We start from the raw sequence: 23,338 nt of genomic DNA, 5'->3' as shown, positions 1-23,338 counted from the left end.
AATGTCCCTTTGGTTGAGGCACTTGAGCAAATGTCGGGGTATGCGAAGTTCATGAAAGATTTGGTTACAAAGAAGAGGTCGTTGAAGTGTGAAACAATTAAGATGCCTCATCAAGTGAGTGCCATAGTGCATTCAATGGCACCCAAGCTTGAGGATCCCGGAGCTTTTACTATCCCTTGTACTATCGGAAGTGCGGATTTTGCTAAGGCCCTTTGTGACTTGGGGGATAGTATTAATTTGATGCCATACTCGATCTTCAAAACTTTGGGAATTGGGCAACCTCGACCTACCTCAATGAGACTTCAAATGGCGGATCGATCGATGAAGCGACCCTTGGGCATAATTAATGGTGTTCTTGTCCGTGTTGATAAATTCATATTGCCGGCCGACTTTGTCATATTAGATTGTGAGGTGGACTTTGAAGTGCCGATTATTTTTGGTAGGCCTTTTCTAGCTACGGGTAAGGCATTAGTTGATGTTGAAGCGGGTGAGTTGACATTCCGAGTGGGAGATGAGAAAGTGGTATTCCATGTTTGCAAATCAATGAGACAACCCAATAGCACGGAGGTGTGTTCATTTGTGGACATTGTTACAGTTGTGATAGTGGATGACACAAGTTCCATGATCAATATTGAAGATCCTCTTGAGGACATGATTCTTAATATTGATGTCAATGATGATACTATTAGAGTGGAGTGCGTGAATGCACTGCACGGTATGGGTTCATATTCTTATGAGCCTAGAAGGCTATCTTTAGATCTTGAAAACCGCAAAACTTCACCAACAAAGCCATCGATTGAGGAGCCACCAGTGTTGGAGTTGAAGCCACTTCCTCCACACCTCAGGTATGAATTCTTGGGTTCAAATTCTACTTTACCTGTTATTCTTTCTTCTTGCCTTACTAACATGCAGGTTGAGGCCACCTTGGCGGTTCTTCAAAAGCGAAAAAGGGCAATCGAATGGACTCTAGCTGATATTCGGGGTATAAGCCCCGCCTTTTGCATGCATAAAATCATATTGTAGGAGGATGCGAGACCTTCACTTGAGCATCAAAGAAGACTAAATGAGGCTATGCAAGAAGTAGTAAAGAAAGAGGTTATCAAGTGGCTTGATGCCGGTGTGGTTTATCCCATTTCTGACAGTTTATAGACTTCTCTGGTGCAACGTGTACAGAATAAAGGTGGAATGACTGTGGTGACCAATGGCAACAATGAGCTTATTCCGACTCGGACAGTGACGGGTTGGAGAGTTTGTATGGATTACCGGAAGCTTAACAAGGTGACTAGAAAAGATCATTTCCCGTTGTCGTTCCTTGACCAAATGCTTGATCGTCTTGCGGGCCAGGCTTTCTATTGCTTTCTGGATGGTTACTCGGGGTACAATCAAATTCTAATTGCCCCGGAAGACCAAGAGAAGACCACTTTTACATGTCCTTATGGTACATTCTCTTTCTTTAGAATGCCATTTGGATTATATAATGCTCCGGTGACCTTCCAACGTTGCATGATGGCTATTTCCACCGACATGGTGGAGGATATCTTGGAGGTCTTCATGGATGATTTCAGCGTGGTTGGGGATTCTTTTGAGGAATGCTTGGTAAACTTGGATAGAGTGTTGACTCGGTGTGAAGATACCAACCTTGTTTTAAACTGGGAAAAGTGCCATTTTATGGTAGAAGAAGGTATAGTGTTGGGTCACAAGATCTCGAAGCAAGGAATTGAAGTTGATAAGGCCAAGATTGAGATTATTTCAAGGCTTCCTCCCCCTACTTCTGTCAAAGGGGTGAGGAGTTTTCTTGGGCATGCGGGTTTCTACCGGAGGTTTATCAAAGATTTTTCTAAGGTAGTTAACTCGTTGTGCAAGTTGCTAGAGAAAGATGCCAAGTTTGTTTTCGATGAGAAGTGCATGGAGACTTTTGAGCTCCTTAAACAAAAGCTGACAACTACCCCCATCATCACCGCACCAAATTGGAGCTTACCATTTGAGCTCATGTGCGATGCTAGTGACATTGCGGTGGGGGCTGTTTTAGGCCAAAGGATCAACAAGATGTTCCATCCGGTATACTACTCAAGCAAGACCATGAATGAGGCTCAAAGGAACTATACAGTCACCAAAAAGGAGTTATTGGCTATTGTTTTTGCTATGAAAAAGTTCCGTCCTTACCCTATGGGGCCAAAGTTATTGTGCACACCGACCATGCCGCCCTTAGGTATTTGATGACCAAGAAAAATTCAAAGGCAAGATTGATGAGATGGGTTCTTCTTCTTCAAGAGTTTGATTTAGAAATTGTTGACTGGAAGGGTAGTGAGAATCAAGTGGTGGACCACTTGTCCCGTTTGGAGGAGGAGGGGAGGCCTTGTGACGGCCTTGAGATCAATGGTACATTTCCTGACGAGCAACTCCTTGCGGTGTCAATGAGTGGAATGTCGTGGTTCGGTGATGTTGCCAATTACCTTGTGACCGGAATAATCCCGTGTGAGCTCTCTTCTAACCAAAGAAAAAAGCTCAAGCGGGATAGTTTGGATTTCTATTGGGATGAGCCATACTTGTTCAAGATTTGCACGGATGGTATGATTCGTAGATGTGTTCCGGAGGAGGAACAATTGAGTATCCTAGAGGCTTGCCATTATTCACCCTATGGTGGCCATCATGGTAGGGCGAGGACGGCCTCAAAGGTACTCAGTTGTGGATTTTATTGGCCTACCTTATTTAAAGATGCCGGCGATGTGGTCAAAAGATGTGATGAATGCCAACGAGCTGGCGGAATTTCAAAAAGGGATGAGATGCCCCTCAATACAATTCTCGAGGTAGATATTTTTGATATTTGGGGCCTCGACTTCATGGGTCATTTTGTGAGATCTTGTGGAAACACTTACATTCTTGTGGCGGTAGATTATGTCTCCAAGTGGGTTGAAGCCGTAGCTTTACCCAACAATGAAGCCCGGAGTGTTGTGGCATTTCTCAAAAAAAGTATCTTCACGAGGTTTGGCACTCCCCGTGCTATCATTAGTGACGGGGGATCTCACTTTTGCAACAAGGCTTTTGATTCATCGCTTGCCAAATATGGAGTTAATCACAAAGTGACCACCCCCTATCATCCTTAAGCTAGCAGTCAAGTAGAAGTCTCCAACCGAGAAATTAAGAGTATCTTGTCCAAAACTTTCAATGCTAATAGGACCGATTGGTCGAAAAAATTGGATGATGCTCTTTGGGCCTATCAGACAGCTTACAAGACCCCAATTGGTATGCCTCCGTACCGGTTGGTGTTAGGGAAAGCTTGCCATCTTCCGGTGGAATTGGAGCACAAGGCTATGTGGGCCTTGAGGAAATTGAGCTTAGAATGGGATGTTGCTGCAAATCTGAGGGTTGAACAACTTAATTAGCTCGATGAGTTTAGATTCCATGCATACTCCAGCTCGTCCTTGTACAAGGACAAAATGAAGTATCTTCAAGACAAATATGCTCGGGGCAAGGAGTTCAAAGTTGGGGATATGGTTCTCTTATTTAATTCCCGGCTACGTCTATTTTCGGGTAAGCTCAAGTCAAAATGGAGTAGGCCATTTGAAATTGTGTTCGTGGCCCCGTTTGGTGCTCTTGATCTAAAAAACAAAAATGGTGAAGTCTTCAGAGTTAACGGCCACTGGGTCAAGCATTATCTTGGAAAGTTTGATGGCAGCCACGTAGTGGCGCTTCTTCATCTAAAGTGATGTGGTGGTAACATGCGTCGTGCCGCGACGTTAAATCAGGCGCTTCTTGGGAGGCAACCCATGTCTTTCTCTTTGATTTTTCTTTGTAGCTTAGGAATTTTTGAGCTAATTGTTTGTGAGATGTTGCAGGGATTGTGTTGAAGTAGTGCAAAACAAAGTATGAAAATTGCATAGTCTCTGAAGTTACCAGCACGGCCACGGTACACTTTGCGCGGTTCGCACCGACATGAGTTTAGAAGGGGACTCTCTGAAGTTCTTCACCACGGAGGCGGTCAAGTTAGTGCGGTCCGCGGAGGACTTTCGCGGTCATGTTACACTTGTGTGTGGTCCGTGTAGGGTGATTACTGAAGGGTCACACAAATAAACCCAGCGCGGTCCGCGGTCGCTTTTGTGCGGCCGCACTGGTAGGTGAGCACGGGTCCGACTGGGTACCTATAAATAGAGACCAAGGGTCTTATTTTACCCTTTTCGCAATTTGAAAACCCAGAACCCTAATTCTACGGTTCATCCTCTGCCAAGACTGAAATTATTGCTTGTTTGGATAGATTGCATTCATTCTTCCTAATCCTGGTAACATTTCATGCATTCATGATTAATACTTTCTTATTTTTTTATTTTATTTGCTTGCCAGTAGTCTGTAACTTCTTTTTCTTCACGATTTTCTTCGAATTTGTTAGTCTAGGGTAGCTTTCATGTTAGTTTAAAGTAACTAAGGATTTGGTACCTGAGTAAGGACAAGTAGGGGTAAAAATTTGAACAAAAATAGAAGAAAACATGCAACCCTAGCTTAGTCCCTGAAATTGACCCAGTGCGGTCCGCGATCGCCTTAGCGCGGTCCGCGGTGACCTAACGCGGTCCGCGTTATACTTCCATGCGTCCCGCGATGCTTTATTGACTGAGGAATAATTGTGTCCAGCGTGGCCGCGGTAACTTTTGTGCGGTCCGCGCTGGTCCAACGAGGCCGCATACCCATTTTACGTGGACCGCAATGCTTAGATTGAGAGAAGGACTTTAGTTGGTACTTGATCAACGCGGACCGCTGTAGCCTTTGCGCGGTCCGTGGTACCCCCAACACGGCCTCTCTCCCTTGTGCGCGGGCCGTAGTGACTGGTTCTGTAGCAGTGTCTGCAACAATTTTGTTTGCTGTTTGCAACTTTAATTCATTCACCTACTTCACTGCCTGTGCTTAAACTAAAAATGTTAGATGCGTTTGCTTGTAGACAATGGTAAAACAACGAGGAAGAGGTGCCAAACAACCCGTCCGAGGTAACCCCTCCCGAGGAGGAAAAGGAAAACAAGTTAAACTCACTCCTCGACCTAAACTAAAAACAAGGAAACAAGTTGTTATAGATGACCAATCGGGGAGTGAGTACGTACCCTCTCAAGACCTCTCTTCTGACTCAAGGCCAGCTCCTGCAGTCCCAGCTTCACATACTGCCCAAGCCCCACAACGTGTACCTTCTGAGTCGTTTGATGGCTCAGCAGCAGGCAGCGGTGAATACTCCACCTCCCCCACAGCTTCAGTATCTGGGGAAAGTGCAGAAGGTGGGACTAATAGTGATAATGAGGTACCGAACATTGGTGTGCCCCAGGTTGGGGATGTTGAACGAACTAGAAAACCTGAAGTTTGGGAAGATCGATTTGTCAGCCAGGTGGCGTTCCACAAGTTTAGAGAATGGTGACCGTCACGGAAGTTGATTCCTGAGAGAAGCTTCATTGACAAAGACCTTCTACCCCTACACCCCAATGTGCATAGACAGTTTCGGGCTCGAGCGGGTTGGGAGTTCTTTAAAGACAATTGTTTAAAGGCGAATGAGCATATGGTCAAGGAATTTTACAGCAATGTGGCCCATATCTTGAAGGGCACTAAGGTGACCAAGGTGAGAAACAAAAATGTGGTATTCACCGGGAGGGCATTGAATGAATACTTGGGGTTCATTGATGAAGATGAGTCCCTTTACAATGAAAAGTTAGCAATGGGCGAGGAGGTTCGTCCGTGGTTAGTTTCATACCTGGCAATCCTGGGTACGGTTCCAGAATGGTTACAAGCAGGGGCCAAAATACTTCGGAAAACTTTCAACTTCGAGGCTAGAGGGTGGTTGACCTATGTGTGCAATCGGCTCGACCCGACTATCTATGATCAGACTATTCCACTTGCCCGGGCAGTTCTTATTGCTTCTATTATGGCAGGCTATCCTATCAATATGGGCAATGTGATATCCTGCACCATTTCTACAGTGGGGGTTGAGCATGACCGGAACTACCCTTTTCCTAGCACCCTCACTATGTATTTCCGGGACTTGGAGGTGGAGAAGAGACCATTTGACGTCAAGGTCAAACATGTGGCTCCGTTCTCCTGGTACAGTTTGAAGGGGTCAGACAACCCCAAGGACAAATATTACAAGCCACATGTTTCAACCCCAGCTGGCCAGTCTGAGGAGCCAGTTGCAGTAGAGTCTTCTGTTGAGCCCTCCACAGAGCCTTCCACCATGATGCTGCCACCACTGTTGATAATTTGCCTCCGGGACCCTCCTCTTCTACTGGCCCCAATACTTCAGCTTACCCGGGGGTTCCTTCTTCCCGGACTCATCCTTTCACGGCCCATCAATTGAGCCGGACACTAGCCAGTTTGAACAACTGGATGTCAGCTGTGACATCCAAGTTGTCTACATTGTCTGCTACAGTTGAGGCCTACTCAGCACCTTCCACTGCTCAGATTCCTCAGTCTATTGAGGATACACTGAAGAAGTTCCTGGACAATCAGGAGAAGATTATGAGGACTTAGGACGCCTTGACTAAGGCGGTGGATTTACATGGCAAGGCTTTGAGGGAGCTTGCCAAGGAGCACAAGAAGATGAGGAAGTCAAGGGCTTCCAAGGAGTCAGTGAGAGTGCTAAGGACTGATGTGGACAAGCTATTGGCGGACCAGATGCCTTTAAACTTGTTATTCGGGGATCCAGCCCCAACAACAGCACTAGTGCCATAGCCACAGCAGGAGCAGGAGCAGGAACCCAAGTCTCCAAGGAAGAAGAGGAAGCTCCCCAGTTCAGTTGGTGCAGTTATTGAGCTAGAAGATCCCCTCCAGTGATGCACCTTTCATCCAACTGGTCTAGGAGCAGGCCCCAGTCCCAGCAGCTAAGTAGCAGGAGATTGGGAACCAGTATGAGGTTCCCGTACATACAGAGGACTTGGGGACCACTGATGATCCCATGCAGATGGACTAGGCCTAGGGAGATCCTATATCCTTTACTTTGTTTTTGATGCTTATTTGATAGTTGGGATTGAGGACAATGCCAGCTTTTATTCGTGGGGGTGCGCCCTACTTTTATCTGGATGACAGTATATATAGATTCTTAGTTTATGTTTTTGTTGATATTTTTTTTATTTTGGGATGTATATAACTTTACATTTCTGTATGTATTCTTCCCCATTGTATATTCTACTCCCCTATTGTACATATTCATTCTATTTTCTATTTTCGCAATTTTTTTTCATTTTTAGCTTTGTAGTTAGGCTCGTAGCCTCTTGTTTTGTTTTTGACGCCTCCAATAAGCCCTTGGTTTTCTTAATGCCACGGTTCTTTCCAAGGGTGGAGTATTGTGCGAACCGGGTGGCTCTTCCTAATGATAGATGGCGTGACTACCTTCTTAAGGTTTTGAGTCCATTTCTTTGATTTTTCTTTTGTTTTTGATAGTTGTAGTTAAAGGTACCTCAAACAAAGCTTCACTTGAGCCTAGCACATTTTCCTTTGATCCCATGGTCAAAGACATAATGTTGTGTTCAGGATGGTGAAAGTCGTGGCTTTGAGACTCTTGCGTTGACCAAACAATCATCATGTGGTCTTTTCGGACCATTGTGTGCTTTAATCATAACTAAGGTCGTGGTGGGACCTCGACTAGATGTCTTTAGCAATCCCCTAGCGTGTGTGGTGAGGAATCGAAATGTGAATCAAGTCCCGAGCCAATGGTCTAGAACTTTGTCGAATGTTTGTTGAGGCAAAATCCTAGGTGAAATTTGACTTGAGAAATGATTATAGGCTCTCCTTGATCCAAATGTTAAATTGACCAATTCCATAGCCTACCAATGAGATGATCCCTAGTTAACCCTTTTGAGCCTTAAACCTTTTTCTTTCAAGAACCAATGCTATAAGCCTATACCCGTTCTAAATGATTACCCTCTCTTGGCACCCAAATCTTCCCTTGAGTAGTGGAAAATATCTAAGTTTGGGGGGAGAGACAAGAAAGGAAGCAAAGTGGTAAAAAGGTACAAAAGCAAAAGAAAAGGAAGGCAATGAAAAAGCAAGAAAAGAAAAAGACAAAAAGAAAGTCCAATGTGAACAAGAATTAAAAAAAAGGGACTCAAGGAAAACAAAAGTGAAAAAGGTGCGTGGAAAAAGTAGAAAAAAGAGAAATGTTTTGAATTGTATAAGAAAGAGTGACAATGTGTCTCTCTAACCCCTTGTAAAGAAGTGAAATACTCAAAAGAGTCAAGAGAGTTGTGCCAAAATGAATCAAAAGAAATGCTTAAGGGAAGATTGAACTCACTTGAATAAAAATATGTCCTACCCTTACCTAAAAGCCTTCACAATGACTCCACAAAAGTCCTATTTGATCTCGAGCTGAAGGGAGCTTACATTAGTGGATACTTACATAAGGGGCAAACATATGGTACTTAGAGCCGGACTTGTAACCTTCTTCTTGAGAGAGATGAGCGAAATTTCATTAACCTCAGTTTGTGTGTCAATACTTAAAAGGTGAGGTTCGCTTAGGAAGAGTTGAGGATGTAGGAGTTTGGGTTCCACAATGACCAAAGTAAGTAAAAAGCTCTTTGATGAAATGTGTCAACTCTTGATGCTCTTGTGTCACACTTGATCCATAATTTTCAAAGTTTTAAATGTGTTAATGATGCATTCGTATTGAGAGCAATTGTTAGTCCCAATTGATGCTTGTTAAGGTTCTTTCAGGATAACTGGAATTACTTGGACGTTCCTTTAAGGGGTGAGTTTTATTTTGTTTGCTTGAGGACAAGCAAAGGCTTAAGTTTGGGGGAGTTGATAACTTAGGATTTTTACGTGTTTATGCCCCTACTTGCCTATGCTTTGAGTATAAATTGATACAAAATAGTCCCAAAATGCTCACAAGTTGTGCTCGATTGCAGGTTTGATCGGCAAAGTGACGAAATGTCAAAGATCGGCTCAAAAAGGAGTGAAACCTGCTCAAGTATCAAAGACCAAGAGAATTAAAGAAGAAAGGGCCTAGTGCGGACAGTGTAACAGTGACCACGACTGCACTAGGAGGTTCAGAGACATGACATATTCAGGCTTAAAGTCACGCGGCCGCGGTAGGATTTTCGTGGTCCGCGGTGAAGCTTCGCGGCCGCACTCCTGCTTTGTGCGGTCCGCGTTCATAAGGTTCAGAGAAGGGCACTTTTGATCATGCGGTCTGCGGTCACGACTGCGCGGACCGCTCCAGTTGCCATCACGGCCGCGGTCCGCGTCCCCTAGTTCAAGTTATCAAACAGTTGAAGTCCAAGAGCTAGTGCGACCGCGGTACATTTTGTGCTGCCCGCACTGACCCCACAAGGGTATTTTTTTCCAGTCTAGTATAAATAGAACATTTTACCATTATTAGGGGTCAGTTTTTATCGGGGGAACTTGAGACGAAAGCTGCGCTTGGTGTTGTAGCCATTTTTGGCATATTTTGCTTCCCATTAACAATAGATTATTGTAGTTTCTTCTTAGTAATTAATTAATATGTTTAGTTCTTCATCTATTTCTTCAGTTTCTTCCTTAATTATGTGTACCTAAACCAATTAGCTAGGGTTGTGGCTCAACCCTAGTATGAGTAATTGATGGGTGTTGCCATCTAGGGTTAGATTGATATTGGGTGTTTGCTATTTGGGTTGATTTTATGTTTTTATTCAAGAATTGGTGGTTGCAAACGCTGATTCAAGCTTAGTGGGTTTAACTCTTCTTGAGAAAGAGAGTCTATGACCCCAAAATTGACTCAACAAGAAATTGCGATGGACCCATGAGAAATGGTAGTCCCAATTAACGGGTTAAATCTCAAGAGAGTAATCACCCTACTTGAACCCTAGTTGCTTGGTCTCATTGGCCTATCTAGTTGGTCTCGGGAGAGTCAATTGGGCAAAATCACTCTCTCTACTGAGAGGTGTGAGAGTGGATGCAATTGTGCAACAGTTTCAGCATAATCCCAAATATGTCAATCTATCCCTAGTAACATCTACCCGTCAATTAGCCACCTAGGTGATGCTACGACCCTAGTGCTCTTCTTCCCATTAATTACAACTTAGCAATATTCTCCTAGCATAATTTAGCTTTAATCCTTAGTTTTATAATAGTGGTTATAAATACAAAACTCAAGAAATGTTTGAAGTGACATTAGAAGCACAACCGCAACTCTAGGCTAGACAGAAAATACAACTCCACTACTAGCTCCCTGTGGAAATTTGATCCCGGACCTCTATTCGGGTAAAAGCTATTGCGACCCGCTCTTCCTACCATAGTGTAGTGTCGAGTCGGCAGTGATAAGTACTCACATTACTCCCTACACCTTGTGTGTAGATTTAGGTGTTTCTGGACCTGGTAGCGGGTGTTGATTGCTCAGTGGCAGAGTCATCAGAGTTAGCGGGGTAGCTGCCCGACATTCGCAGCACTGCTTTTCTCCCTCTTGTCTTCCTTAGACTGTATTTAGTACATTTTTAGGCTCTTCGTTGTATTTAGACCTTAGTAGATGCTCGCGACTTGTGACACCCCAATGTCGGACTTGTGTATTTATTCCGCACTGTTCATTTAGACTTTCATTATGAAATATTTGATTAAGTAAAGACCTAAAAATGACTTTTATTGATAAATGGTTAATTCGGGAGTTGTGTCGGCTAGTCTAGTTTTACGATAGGTGCCATCACGACCGGACCGGTTTTAGGGTCGTGACAGTAAAGAAAAAAATATTTATAAAGTAGCGAGATGAGTCATTCAGGACTCGTTGCAATAAGTAATAACAATAATAATAAAAAAATACAAAAAATGTCTCGGATCTAAAAAGATAAATAATTAGAATACTCTAAAAATGCCAGAAACGTTTTAGATGCACTTTAAATATTAGCCCATGTATTCATACCCGAACCTTGAATTGATATGCTTAAATAATAAAATGATCATGTGCGCATTTCGCGTCTTGATAACTTTAAATTTACATTAATTATGTTGTAACCACGTGTACATTCCCATACCTTAGTTTAACATCCAACTTCAAAGAAGAATACCTTGTGTGTGTACTACATCTTGGTGAAAACAGTTAGTAAAATATAATAATTAATTAAGAGGTAGTAGGCAAACCACAACCAATAAATTACAAGAATAGCCAAAAATTGATTTATGTCTTACATTAATCAATGAAAGCGACCGTGCTAGAACCACGAGACTCGAGGGGTGTCTTATACCTTCCCTCGGTCAACAAAATTCTTTACCCAGTCTTCTATTTTTGTAGACCATAAATAAGGAGTAAAATCTTCCGTTTGATAAGGGATTGAAATAAAAGGTGACTTGGAACACCAAAACTCAATTCCAAGTGACGACTCCAAATAATAAATAATCCCTTTTCAAAACGTTACTTTAATTGAAAAAACTCTTTTAACTCAACCTCATAATAGGGTCTGGAAAAAAAAAGAAGAGGTGTGACAATATATTTGAGTTTATATAGATTAGAGCAATAATGGCGTACATGGTTTATTTTTGTGTCTATTACAATTGGTGCACTAATGTATCTTGCTAGAACCATGAGTATAATAATATGCTAGCGAGATATAGTTTTATTCCTATATGAAGATGTTGGAATACTATTAGCATTATATTGCAAAAAGAATCCTTGATATAGATTTGTTTATTCTAACAAATATTGTCAAGGTTTTGTTGGTTATACAAATGCAGGACATAATTCGTTGTTCAGATAATCTATTTGTCTGTGAGGGTACTTCCATATTGTGATATTCAACAAGATCTCAATTACATTGAAGACGGGACTGTATGCATAGTTTAATTGAAAGAAGGACTATCGAAAGAGACAAAATAAAGCATATTTCACTAAAATTCTATTTCAGACATGATCGATGTTCAACAAATTTGTTCAAGTGATAAATTTGGCAAACTTCTTCACAAGGCATTGCTGACCTCAGCAATTAAAAAGTTGTTATACTAAATTGGAATTCATTATCTCCGAGATATCAAGTGATATTTTTGTCAGGGGGAGTATAGCACGCGCTGCACTCTTTTTCCCTTAGCCGAGGTTTTATCCCATTGGTTTTTCCTGGCAAGATTTTTAATGAGGTAACAAACAATGTGTATTACAAGATAAGTGTAGTTTTTTTCTTTCACTAAGATTTTTTCCCACATGGTTTTTCTTAGTAAGATTTTAACAAGGTACATTATCTATAGACATCCAAGGGGGAGTGTTATGAAATATTATATTATGTAGTGGATGTCTATAACTCCTAAAGAAGTTACTCTCACTACTTTTCTCTATTAGCCTCCCACTACTTCTTACCATTATGGTTGTAACTCCACACCTCCATAACCTCCTCCATGATCTCCCCCCATGATCTCAATAGTTAATACCCTGTCAAGACATCCCTTTGTATTATATAAATATCATCCTATAAATAGAGGGTTTGTGCATCATATTGTATACACTTGAATATATGGAAGAAATAAGAATATCTCCTCTCTCTATATATCTCTTAGCTTATTTTTTCTTGTTTTATATTGTTATTTTGAGCTAAATTTCTTAACAGTACTTCACATTTTAAGATCACAAAATTCAGAATTTTGATATGAGATACACACATTTTATTTAAGATCACAAAATTCAAAATTCTTCTTTATATTTTTAGTTTAGGTTTATTCAAACTAAAATACAATAATAAGACGGATGAAGTATTAGGTTATCCTAATGGCAAAAAAGTCACAACTTTCAACTATAGAAATATCATAAATTGATTAATCACTAAAATAAAACCGAGAAAGGTGAGTTCTAAGGGTAAAAATTTATGCCCATTTGTTATTTTACATCAAATCTATAATAACATGACATGTATTTTCTGCATTTCTGCATTCTCTTCTATAGTTGATAATTATATGACACCTCATTTATTAATTAACCATAATAAGTTATAAAATTGATGTAAACACCGAATGTGAATAAATTTTTATCATTCTAAGGCCCGCATCTAAGTTGGATCTTCTCTTTTCCTTTGTTTCCCCATATATATATATATATATATATATATAATATGTTGTATTTAATGTGTCATTATCATATTTCATATTGAAAGACAAGACTAAGAGTATCAAATGGACGGGTTGGACTGATTTTGGACAGGTCAAAATAGGCCGAGTGAATAAATAGGCGGGTCAATAACCCATCTAAAATTACTTGGGTTGAGATGGATTGGGTCAAGATAGGCTAAAATGTGAGTCATATCTCAACTCGCCTAGCTCTTACCAAGCTTTAATTAATGTTTATTATTTCTTATGAATTGTTTAATTATCAATAAGACTTTTTTTTTTCTTTTGTTATAGTCATATATACATATCAAACAAAAAAAAATTATTTTAAAGATATTTTAACAAAGTTACTGAGGGATCAATTTGGCGCTAAAAATCAGTTCAACTTTAGATGAACTAAAATGGGCTGGATTAAGATGGAATAAATTCAATAAATGGGCGGGTCAATGAATGCTCTAACCTTGGGTGATTTGGGAGGGTTAGATAGGTTTGAGCTTAAATTTTCGCCCCTAGACAAGACACTAAGGGTGTGTGATGGTAGGCTAGAAACCCATATTTTAGTCGTATTTTGTACTCTAATCACTGCACTTTACTTGTAATTGAGCTTAAATAATGGTAATTTGCGCTTATTACATTTTTTCTGCCTTGCAGAAAAAAAATTCTGAGTTAAGAGGATAATTTGGAGCTAAATCGAACAAGTTGGAGTCTTGAAGTTTGAGTAGAAGCTCAAGAAATTAAACCGAGATCACGTTCGGGAGTTGTTTACTTTAGGATTTGATGGATATGGTGTTTTGACTAATATTTGTAGATTTTAACTCTAGTTATTTGTTTGAGTTTGTTTATGGAGCTTCAAATTGATTGCAATTTTGTTCACCGAATTATTTAATCGAAAGAGGAATATTTTGTGTGATTATCTTTGTATTATCTTATTTGGTTTAAGTCAGCGATTCTTTTAAGTAATCAAAAGAGCTTGTTGAATTGTTGATTAAATCAAGTTAAGAGAATATTCGAGAGACGTTTTCCTAAAGACTAGTCCATTAACGTGTTCCTGCATATTTTCATAGTGATTTATATTAGTTCACCTCGTAGAGTTAAGACTTAATCGAGAGAGGAGTCTTGGATACACGTTTGAACTAATCATCGAATGAATTCATGAGAATCATTAGAACATTAGAGTGAATTGAACTAGAGTAAGATCCTGAATAGCTATCTGACACCTATCCTGTCACGCCCCTTATTTCTCCGATTGATTATTTCGGTGTTGTTCAATTCACGTCTTTCTATGATCAATTGTTTATTGCTTTAATTTTAGCAGTTAATTTTAGTTCATAATTATTTCAATCAAAGTGTTAATAATCTTGAATAGCGTTAAACCAGAAATTACTTGAAATTAAATCCAATCCCTATGGAAATGGTAATTAAACTATATTATCTTTGGCTAGTGCATTAATTTCGTATTGTGTTTTGCGCTCATCAGATTTTGGCACTGTTGTCAGGGATTGACAATTAATAGTGTTCATCATAGATTTTGGTGCTAATTTAGCATTCTTTTTATTATTATTCATGATTCTTTCATTTGTGTGCATGCAACAGGTTAAGTTCATTGTATGACTCTATCCTCTTCCAAGGAATTGGTGCCATACAACCTAGAATTGGACAAACACCTGCGACAGTTGACAAAGGAGAAAGAATCAAGTGGAGCATTCTTGGGTACGATTTCGGCTGAAGATAAAATGGAAAACAATGAGAATGATGGAGTAGACTTAGCCGCAAGAGAGGCAACATAACATAGAGAACAAGCTGCACGGTTAGCAGCTGAAGCAGCCCTTAGTGGTGCTGATGAGATTGTCGAAGAGGATAGGTGTCACGACCCGAATTTTCCACCCTCAAGAGTCGCGATGGCGCCTACTCATGAAGGCTAGGCAAGCCAAATATTAAGGTTTTAACACATTAGCAATCAACCCAAACAGATATAAACAGTAACTAAAGCTAAGTAGATGAAAAATGCGAAAGAGTTATAACAAATTCAAATAATCCAATACATGTCTACCCACGAATCTGGTGTCACAATTTCACGAACGACTAAGATCTTTACTACAAATACAAGTCTGAAAGAAGTACAACTGTTCTCGAAAGGAAAAGAGATAGCAGAAAGCTAAAACAGGGAAGGGGACTTCAAGCTCTGCATACGCCAGCAAATTTACCTTGGTCTCCCTGGACTAAAGGCAACTACCTCAGCTACTCACCGGGTCTGGCACCGAAATCTGTACAAAAGAGTGCAGAGTGCAGTATCAGTACAACCGACCTCATGTACTAGTAAGTGTCGAGCCTAACCTCGGCGAAGTAGTGACGAGGCTAGGACACTACAACCATATAAACCTGTGCAGTTAAATCATATACAAACAAAACAGTAACAACATGGAATAACAGATAAAGATGGGAAGGGGACATGCTGCGAGGAATATCAAATTCTAACAATAAACCAATAAAGAAGCATAATGAATATCATAATTGAATTAACAAGAATAATGAAGCAGTAAAACGTGCACGACATCACCCTTCGTGCTTTTACTCTCGTCCTCACCATATGAAATGGCAGAAACGGCACGACATCACCCTTCGTGCATTACCTCTCATAATCATGGCACGGCATCACCCTTCGTGCATTAACACTCACAATATCGGTACGACATCACCCTTCGTGCATTAATACTCACTCACAATATTATGCACGACATCACCCTTCGTACTTTACACTCTTCCTCATCCAAACAATAGAAATAATACGTCCCGACAAGGGAATCAATAATATAAACAATAACATCCTGGCAAGGGAATTAGCTATAACCAATCTCATTTTAACATTTACTTTACAAAAGGGATCTCAACTTGAGACAATACTCCACAATGGTCAATTATCATAAGCCTTGTTCAATATTGATAATTATCAATTTAAGCATGAATAGTGCATAATAGAGTCACAACAATCATGGTATAAGACTCACGGGCATGCTTGACATCAACGTATAGATACTCGTCATCACACCTATACGTCGTACTCGATTCTAACACATAACAAATAAGAGCACAACTTCTATTCCCTCAAGCTAAGGTTAGGCCAAACACTTACTTCAATTCCACAAATAAAATCAAGCCTCAATTACCGCTTCGCCTCTCAGTTCCCCTTCCAATCCGCTTGTATCTAGTCATAATTTACTTAATGACATCAATAAATGTTAAATAAACCAATTCTAATGCATGAAAATAGATTTTTCATTGTTTTCCCCAAAAAGTCAAAAATTGACCCCGGGCCCGCTGGGTCAAAACTCGAAGTTTGAACCAAAAAACGATCATTCATTCACCCACGAACTCAAATATGCAATTAGTTTTGAAATCGGACCTCAAATTGAGGTCCAAATACCCAAAATTTGAAAATCCTAATTTCTACCCAAAAACACCCAATTTCCCATGAAAACCCCTAGATTTTGAAGTGAAATTATGTAAAAAGATGGATTAGATTGAAGAAGATGAGTTAGAAATCACTTACTTATGATTTGGAGAAGTTTGAGCCTTTGAAAAATCGCCTAAGGATGTTTAGGGTTTGAGAAAGTTGTAAAATGATGAAAAATCCCATCTGAAATCCCACTTAACAGGTGCAATTATCGCAATTGTGATCAAGGGTTCGCATTTGCCAACCCTTTGAGAACCTGCTACCTTCGCATTTGCGACGTAGGGGCCTTCGCAATATCCAGCCCAGAGTTCGCATTTGCGATGAGGGCCTGCCCAGGCCTGGTTCGCATTTGCGACATATTGGTCGCATTTCCCAAGCGTGATCACTTCGCAATTGCGAAGCCTGATCTTGCAATTGCGAGATCAGAGGTCTGTGCAAAAATACCAGATGCACAACTGCATTTTCCTAAGTCCAAATCACACCGTAAGCTATCCAAAGCTCACTTGAGCCCTCGGGGCTCCAAACCAAACATGCACGCAAGTCTAAAAATATCATACGGACTTGCTCGTGCGATCAAATCATCAAAATAACATCAACAACTACGAATTTAACCTCAAATTCATGAAATTCTTTAAGAATATTGAAATTTCTATTTTCTCAACTAAAGGTCCGATTTATACCAAATCAACTCCGATTCTTACCAAATTTCACAAATTCAACTTATTTATTATTTTAAACCTATACCGGGTTCCGGAATCAAAATACGGGCCCGATACCATAAAAAACACACGCCATTTAATTTCCAAAAGTCCTTATATTTTTCAGCAAATAATTTTCTTTAAAAATTCTTTTCTCGGGCTAGGGACCTCGGAATTCGATTCCGGGCATACGCCCAAGTCCCATGTTTTACTACGGACCCTACGGGACCGTCAAATCACGGGTCCGGATTCATTTACCAAAAATATTGACCGAAGTCAACTTTAATCAATTGTTAAAGGCCAAATCCAATTTTTCTCTTAAAGTTCACATAAAAGCTTTCTGGAAACGCGCTGCGCACGTAAATCAAAGTGAGATAAAAGGAGGTTTTTAAGGCCTTGGAACACATAATTGATTTCTAAAACAAGAGACGACCTTTTGGGTCATCACAATAGGGGTCGAAGGTTCAATCTAAATCGACCCCTAGTTGAAGACCAGTTTGAAAATGCGGCCCTCAGGCCTGGGAGAGTATTAGGTGACTATGTCAGACCAGTCTACAATCAGGAGCTATCAAGTGTCAGACCTCCACCCGTAGCAGCGAATAATTTTGAGTTGAAGCAAGGCTTGCCTCAAATCATCTAGAACAACTATGTCTTTGAAGGGAATTTCCCTTTTCACTGAATGATGACGCGAAGCACTGGCTTTGAAGCTTACCAACTGGATCGATCAGGACATTGGAAAATATGACGAAAAAGTTTCTTGATAAGTACTTCTCAGCTTCAAAAACAGTAAAATTCTGAAGGAAAATACACAACTTCTGCCAGAAGGACAGTAAAACGGTTTTCGAAGTTCGGGAAAGATTCAAGGTGATAGTGAGAAGGTGTCAGCATAATGAAATCGAATTGTGGATGCAACTCCAGGACTTTTGGAATGGACTATCACCCTCTTATGATAGTTAATATATGAACACTTTTATCTTTACCACTTTTGTCCTCTCATTGGCACCATAACTTCTATGATAGTTAATATATGAACACTTTTATCCTTGCTAGACCACCTTTGTCCTCTCATTGGCACCATAACTTCGTTAATCTTTCATTTGTTTGTAACAAGTTTAATCTCCACTAAAATTAAAATTGATCACAATTCTTTATAAAGAGTGTACAAACTTTCATACAATAGTTAATATGAAAACTAACTCAGTGACTACTTACTTTATGCTCGTACGTATTTAACCGGAAACGAGTCTGCCTTTAGATTTATCATCTTCTAAGTTTTTCTATTCATATTCCTGAATTCCATTTTATAATAGTAAAGAAGTTGTTATTCACAAAGAAAAAGATGTTTTAAAAAAGAAGAAGTTCAAAGCGACCAAACTATGGAAGTAAGTCGCTTTGCACCTAAGTACGAGAGCCACTTTCAATGACTTAGCATTGTTATCCACACGCCTCATTCAAGCTTTACGAGGACTTGAATGTGACAATCCAATATATGGTTGTTGCAATTGCATAAGTCAGTCTAATATTGTTTTTGCACAGTTGTTAATAATGTCTATTTATTTTAAGACAGGAAAATGTATTGGCTTACACTTACAAATAAATACAGTAGAAAAAGTATAATGTGTTCAATGTTTTACACAAATTACAATAAGTAGAAAAAGTCCAACCAAATCAAAGTCGTAAAGTACAGTTTGGATTGTTAGCTCATTATATTTAGGACAGCGGACACGCTTAAGAGGAGATAACAAAAATAATCCTTGTGGTATTGTGTCTACGGGTTGTTCTAAAATAATTCTTCAAACATACGCATAAGTAGTTTAGCTAGCGTTTGGCCATATATTCCAAATTTGTTTTGAAAAATCTGATTTAGGTGAAGTTTGATTTGAAGATGAAAATGTGTTTGAACATACGTTTTCAAAACATATTTTCAACTTTATTTTAGAAAAATATGAAACATGACTTGTACCCACAAGTTTTAAAAATTATCACAAATACCCAATAACACCTTCATCAATAACATTCATTATATTATCGCAAACCATAGTCCTGAACATAAATAAATTTGGTACAAAATTGTCTTTTTTATAATGAACCACATAATACACTATCAGATGACCGAGAAGACGAAGCAGCATTGTTACAAATAATAAATGATGGACTCTTTTATAAAATACAAAAGTTTGGGGCAATTTTTAAAAAATATAATAGTAATATTTTGGGCCAAGTTGGTTTTGGGTTTTGGGAATTTGCCAAAATATAGATAAAATTTATGAACAAACATGTATTTGCCAAAAAAAAATCCAAATATATTTTGACAAAATCTATGGCCAAACGGGTCCTTAGTATCCGTTATGTTTAAAAACACACTGTGCTAGTTATTCACTTGTGTTGTAAACATGTCATGTCAGTTAGGGAGTGTCAGTACTAGGGATGTTCAAAACTGAACCGAAACTGTTAACCGAACCGAACCGATAATTTATTAGCTTATTGGTATCGGATTATCGGGGTAATGGATGGTGAACGAATTGAGATTTTATAGTTAACGACTTAACGGTTTGGGGGCAGATTACTCAATTTTCTTATCGGGTAAACCGTTAACCCATTAAGAATTTTTATATTTACACTTTTACCCATATGTATATAAAGTACTATTGAAATCCTAAATGGCTAAATCCCTAATTTTTATTTTCTAATTCTCAATTGTCTGCAGCCATTAGAGGCAGAGAAGTCGTCAGTCTCGTCTCTCTCTTGAACTGAGAAGTCGAAAAATCGAAATCTCAATAATTAATACGTGTATGTTTATATGAGTAGTCTTGATGGTATTAAAAATTTGGTTAATATGTGTATGACAGTATGGGTAATCTTGAAGACTCTTCAATTAAAAAATACCATTTGGTTAGATTTTAGATGGTATTAAAAAATTTATATTGATTTGAAACTATTTGGTATAGTTTGAATGATTGTTCAAAAAATTTCTATTTGGTTTAGCCGATAAGTCATCGATAACCGTCCGATAATTGTTAATCCGATACCAATCTGCTCGTTATCTTATTGGATGGATATCAGATTGTTATATTAATAATCCAATAACCGTTACGCCGAACCATTAAGCGTAATTATCCGTCTGATCCGCCCGATAAGCACCCCTAGTCACTACGAATAAACGAGAATGTTGGAATTAGAAATTTATTAAATATAAAAAGAAATTACTCCCTCCATTTCATATTAGATGAGGTAGTTTGACTCGGTACATAGTTTAAAAAGAAGAAGAAGACTTTTGAAACTTGTGGTCTTAAAAGCTTAAGGGGTAAAAGGTTTGTGAGGCTATAACATTTATGTGGCTATAAAAGCTTTTCATTAAGGGTAAATGAGTAAAATGAAATAGTTTAAGTTGAATTATTTCCAAATTTAGAAATATATTATTTATTTTGGAACAAACTAAAAAGGAAAACATCTCATCTAATATGAGACGGAGGAGGTATTTTTTAACATCATGTTTACATTGGGACTAAAGTGTCAAGAAAGGTCACACTTAGGGACCAAATACGCCATTTATGCGGTACCCAATTTAACAACAAAAACATTTCCATTTTCTCCATTATCAATCACTCATCACTAACCACTTGACCCGTCGGACTGCTGCAAATTCCTAAGGGCATTGTTTACAAGCTTCCGGCGATATTATTTCCCGGCAGCTCCAGGAAACCCTAATAATGGCTTCTCCTATACCACCACCAAGCTCCGCCGCTTCCGGCGGCTTCCAAAACCCTAACAAGTCACTAAGCTTCTTTGCAAACGCAATGAAGAGAAAAGACAGTTTCATACAGTTCTTCGCTATGACTGGAATCCTTTTATTGAGCGTTCGATCACTCGGGCAAAAGTATCGGATACATGATCTCATGGAGGATAATGCTGCGCTGGAGGAAGAACAACAAGGACTTGTTCAGCGAATGAATCATATCAGGCAAAGCTTACTTGCTGAAGCTGCTATTGACCCCACTGGCCGCTTTGCTTCACGCCTTCACCGCCTTTTTGGCAAAGACAGTTGAAGAATATGAGTGTGTTGTTCTAGGTAATTGTTATATCCTTACATTTTTGGTTCAGTGTTAATGAAACTAGTGGTTTAGGAATTTAGGATTTCTTTTTGTAGCCATGATCTGTTGAAATGGAATGGGCCCGAATAAGGCGGAATAGATATAGAGCCCGTTTGGCATAGCTGATTTGAAGTAGCTGAAAAACATTAAATGCTTAAAACACTTTTTAAGTGCTAAAACTGATTTAATAAGCAGTTACATGTTTGGATAAAAGTGTTGAAACGTATAATAAGCAGTTGAATATAAGATTATTTGTAAAAGAAAATAATTGAACCTTCCTATACTAAAGTAAAAGATATGAATAGGATAGAAAATCAGTGTTTCTATATTTTATTTTGTTGTTTGGTCTGTGAATTTTCTTGTGAAGCACTAATTAGTGTGATTTAATTTCTGTGTCATTGAATAGTAGTTTATGCCTTACCAGATTCCTTAGACTCTATGGATTGTATAAAGATGTTTTTTTTTTTTGGATGTTTTGGTATATAAATAGTACCATTGTAAATCAGGACTTTCATGGAGATAAGTGAGATCTGATGCGAAATTGTACATCACTTTGTTCTTTGAATTTTATTCTTTTGGGGAGTTTACAAGTGTATTGAGCAAAATAAATTATAAGAATGGAATCAGAAAGTTAGAGACTTGATTAGGTGGCCTCTGTACAATTCCAGCACTTCTGAAAGGACAATTAAGTTAGTTATGCTTTGTTTTAATTCATCTGGGCATCCTTGCTTAGCTGATCGTGTTTCAATCACAAATTTCTCTTCCTTGATATACCATGGTCCATTTTGCTTTTAGTGGCTTTCTTAGATATTTGTGTTGTTTGAAAGTCTCCATCATTAGATACGAGCCCCTCAGGGCTGCTGGTTAAGTCTTGTTAGAAGATTGACGCCTTTTGTTAGCTTTTATCAATTTTCATTTAAATGGTTTATTTATGGGCAATTGATATTCCAAATTTCGTACACTTGGGTAAGTGTAGGTCCGCACGCTGCTCATCAATCTGTTTTGTTTAGACATGCTGATGCTTTTGATTATCTTTGACTCTTATCCTGCATCAAAGTTACAAATTAGGAGGAAAACAGGTAAGATGTTTGTGTGAAAGATTCTTTTGAGACAATTGTTTATAGTAAGTTTATGCTGACCATATATAGTAGAAAAAGGAATAAATATCTATGTTGCGCGGACTCTCCAAAATGTAGCCGCACCCGTGTCGGATCCTTCAAAAATGCACTACTTTTGGTGGATCCGACACGTATCCTGCCACATTTTCGGAGAGTTCGAGCAACATAGATAAATATAGTGATAATTTTTCCTGTAAGGTTAATTGCTGACCATCATAATAGATTTGTTATGATATAAGAATCTCTCTCTCTGGGATAAATATGTCTAAGTGCTGTACTTCCTGCCAGCATTTCGTTTAGAATTAAATGTCTTTCAAATAAGCTTTTTTCCCTCAATAATATAAGTCTGATCGAATCATTTAACAGACATCTTGCTTGTTGTTTATATCCTATAGTTCTTTTTATTTTCCAAATTTCTTATGCTTGCTTTTCCAGTTTCTTAATGCCTCCCATCTCTATTTGTACTCCTCCATTTTACGTGGCAGAACTGTATACTAGTGTTGGTGTTGGTATTATCATAATATGAAGATTCCACACATTTTGGAACAATCATACAAAGAAAATCATATTATTACCTGCATCTTAAAGATATGTGGCATATTTCCATTTATAGAATGTTCGAAAATGTTTGAAACATTTCTGCCGTGGAACTTGCATTTCTAATGAATCAATCTTATTTAAAAATTTATAGTTCTAATCAAAAAGCTTGTTTAACAATCTATAGTTGTGATGCTGCAACTCTCGTCAAGGGCATTATGAACGTTCTGTTTTTTTTTTTTTGTCAATGAACTAAACGTACAGGGGTTTAAATCTGAATAGAGAGGATCCAGATAATACTCTTTGCTGAATCTTGAAAAGTACCTACAGCTGACTGAGCTAAAATATGTGGTTCTCCAAATGATGTTTTATATAATAATATGATAGATCCCTCTGTTGATATGTGGATAACAAGTCAAGTTTGGATTTCTTTCA

At 38.8% G+C, this 23,338-nt stretch overlaps 1 protein-coding gene and 1 long non-coding RNA gene across 2 annotated transcripts; both read left to right on the top strand.

Annotated features, from left to right (window-relative positions):
- The first annotated feature begins 306 nt into the window (after positions 1 to 306).
- Positions 307 to 3,383, top strand: LOC138879574 (uncharacterized). The gene is made up of 5 exons (XM_070159189.1): positions 307 to 487; positions 596 to 699; positions 1,174 to 1,248; positions 1,864 to 2,177; positions 3,176 to 3,383. Exons 1-5 carry the CDS (start codon positions 307 to 309, stop codon positions 3,381 to 3,383), a joined length of 882 nt encoding a protein of 293 aa, XP_070015290.1.
- Positions 3,384 to 20,750: 17,367 nt separating this feature from the next.
- LOC104222762 (uncharacterized) lies at positions 20,751 to 21,938 on the top strand. The gene is made up of 2 exons (XR_011403172.1): positions 20,751 to 21,226; positions 21,739 to 21,938. It is a non-coding gene; the product is annotated as an uncharacterized lncRNA (long non-coding RNA).
- Positions 21,939 to 23,338: the final 1,400 nt, after the last annotated feature.

This window comes from Nicotiana sylvestris, chromosome 10 (assembly GCF_000393655.2).
Source record: "Nicotiana sylvestris chromosome 10, ASM39365v2, whole genome shotgun sequence".
In the NCBI taxonomy this organism is placed as follows: domain Eukaryota; kingdom Viridiplantae; phylum Streptophyta; class Magnoliopsida; order Solanales; family Solanaceae; genus Nicotiana; species Nicotiana sylvestris.
Note: the sequence above shows the minus strand (reverse complement) of the source record. Positions and strands in the feature narration are given on the sequence as shown.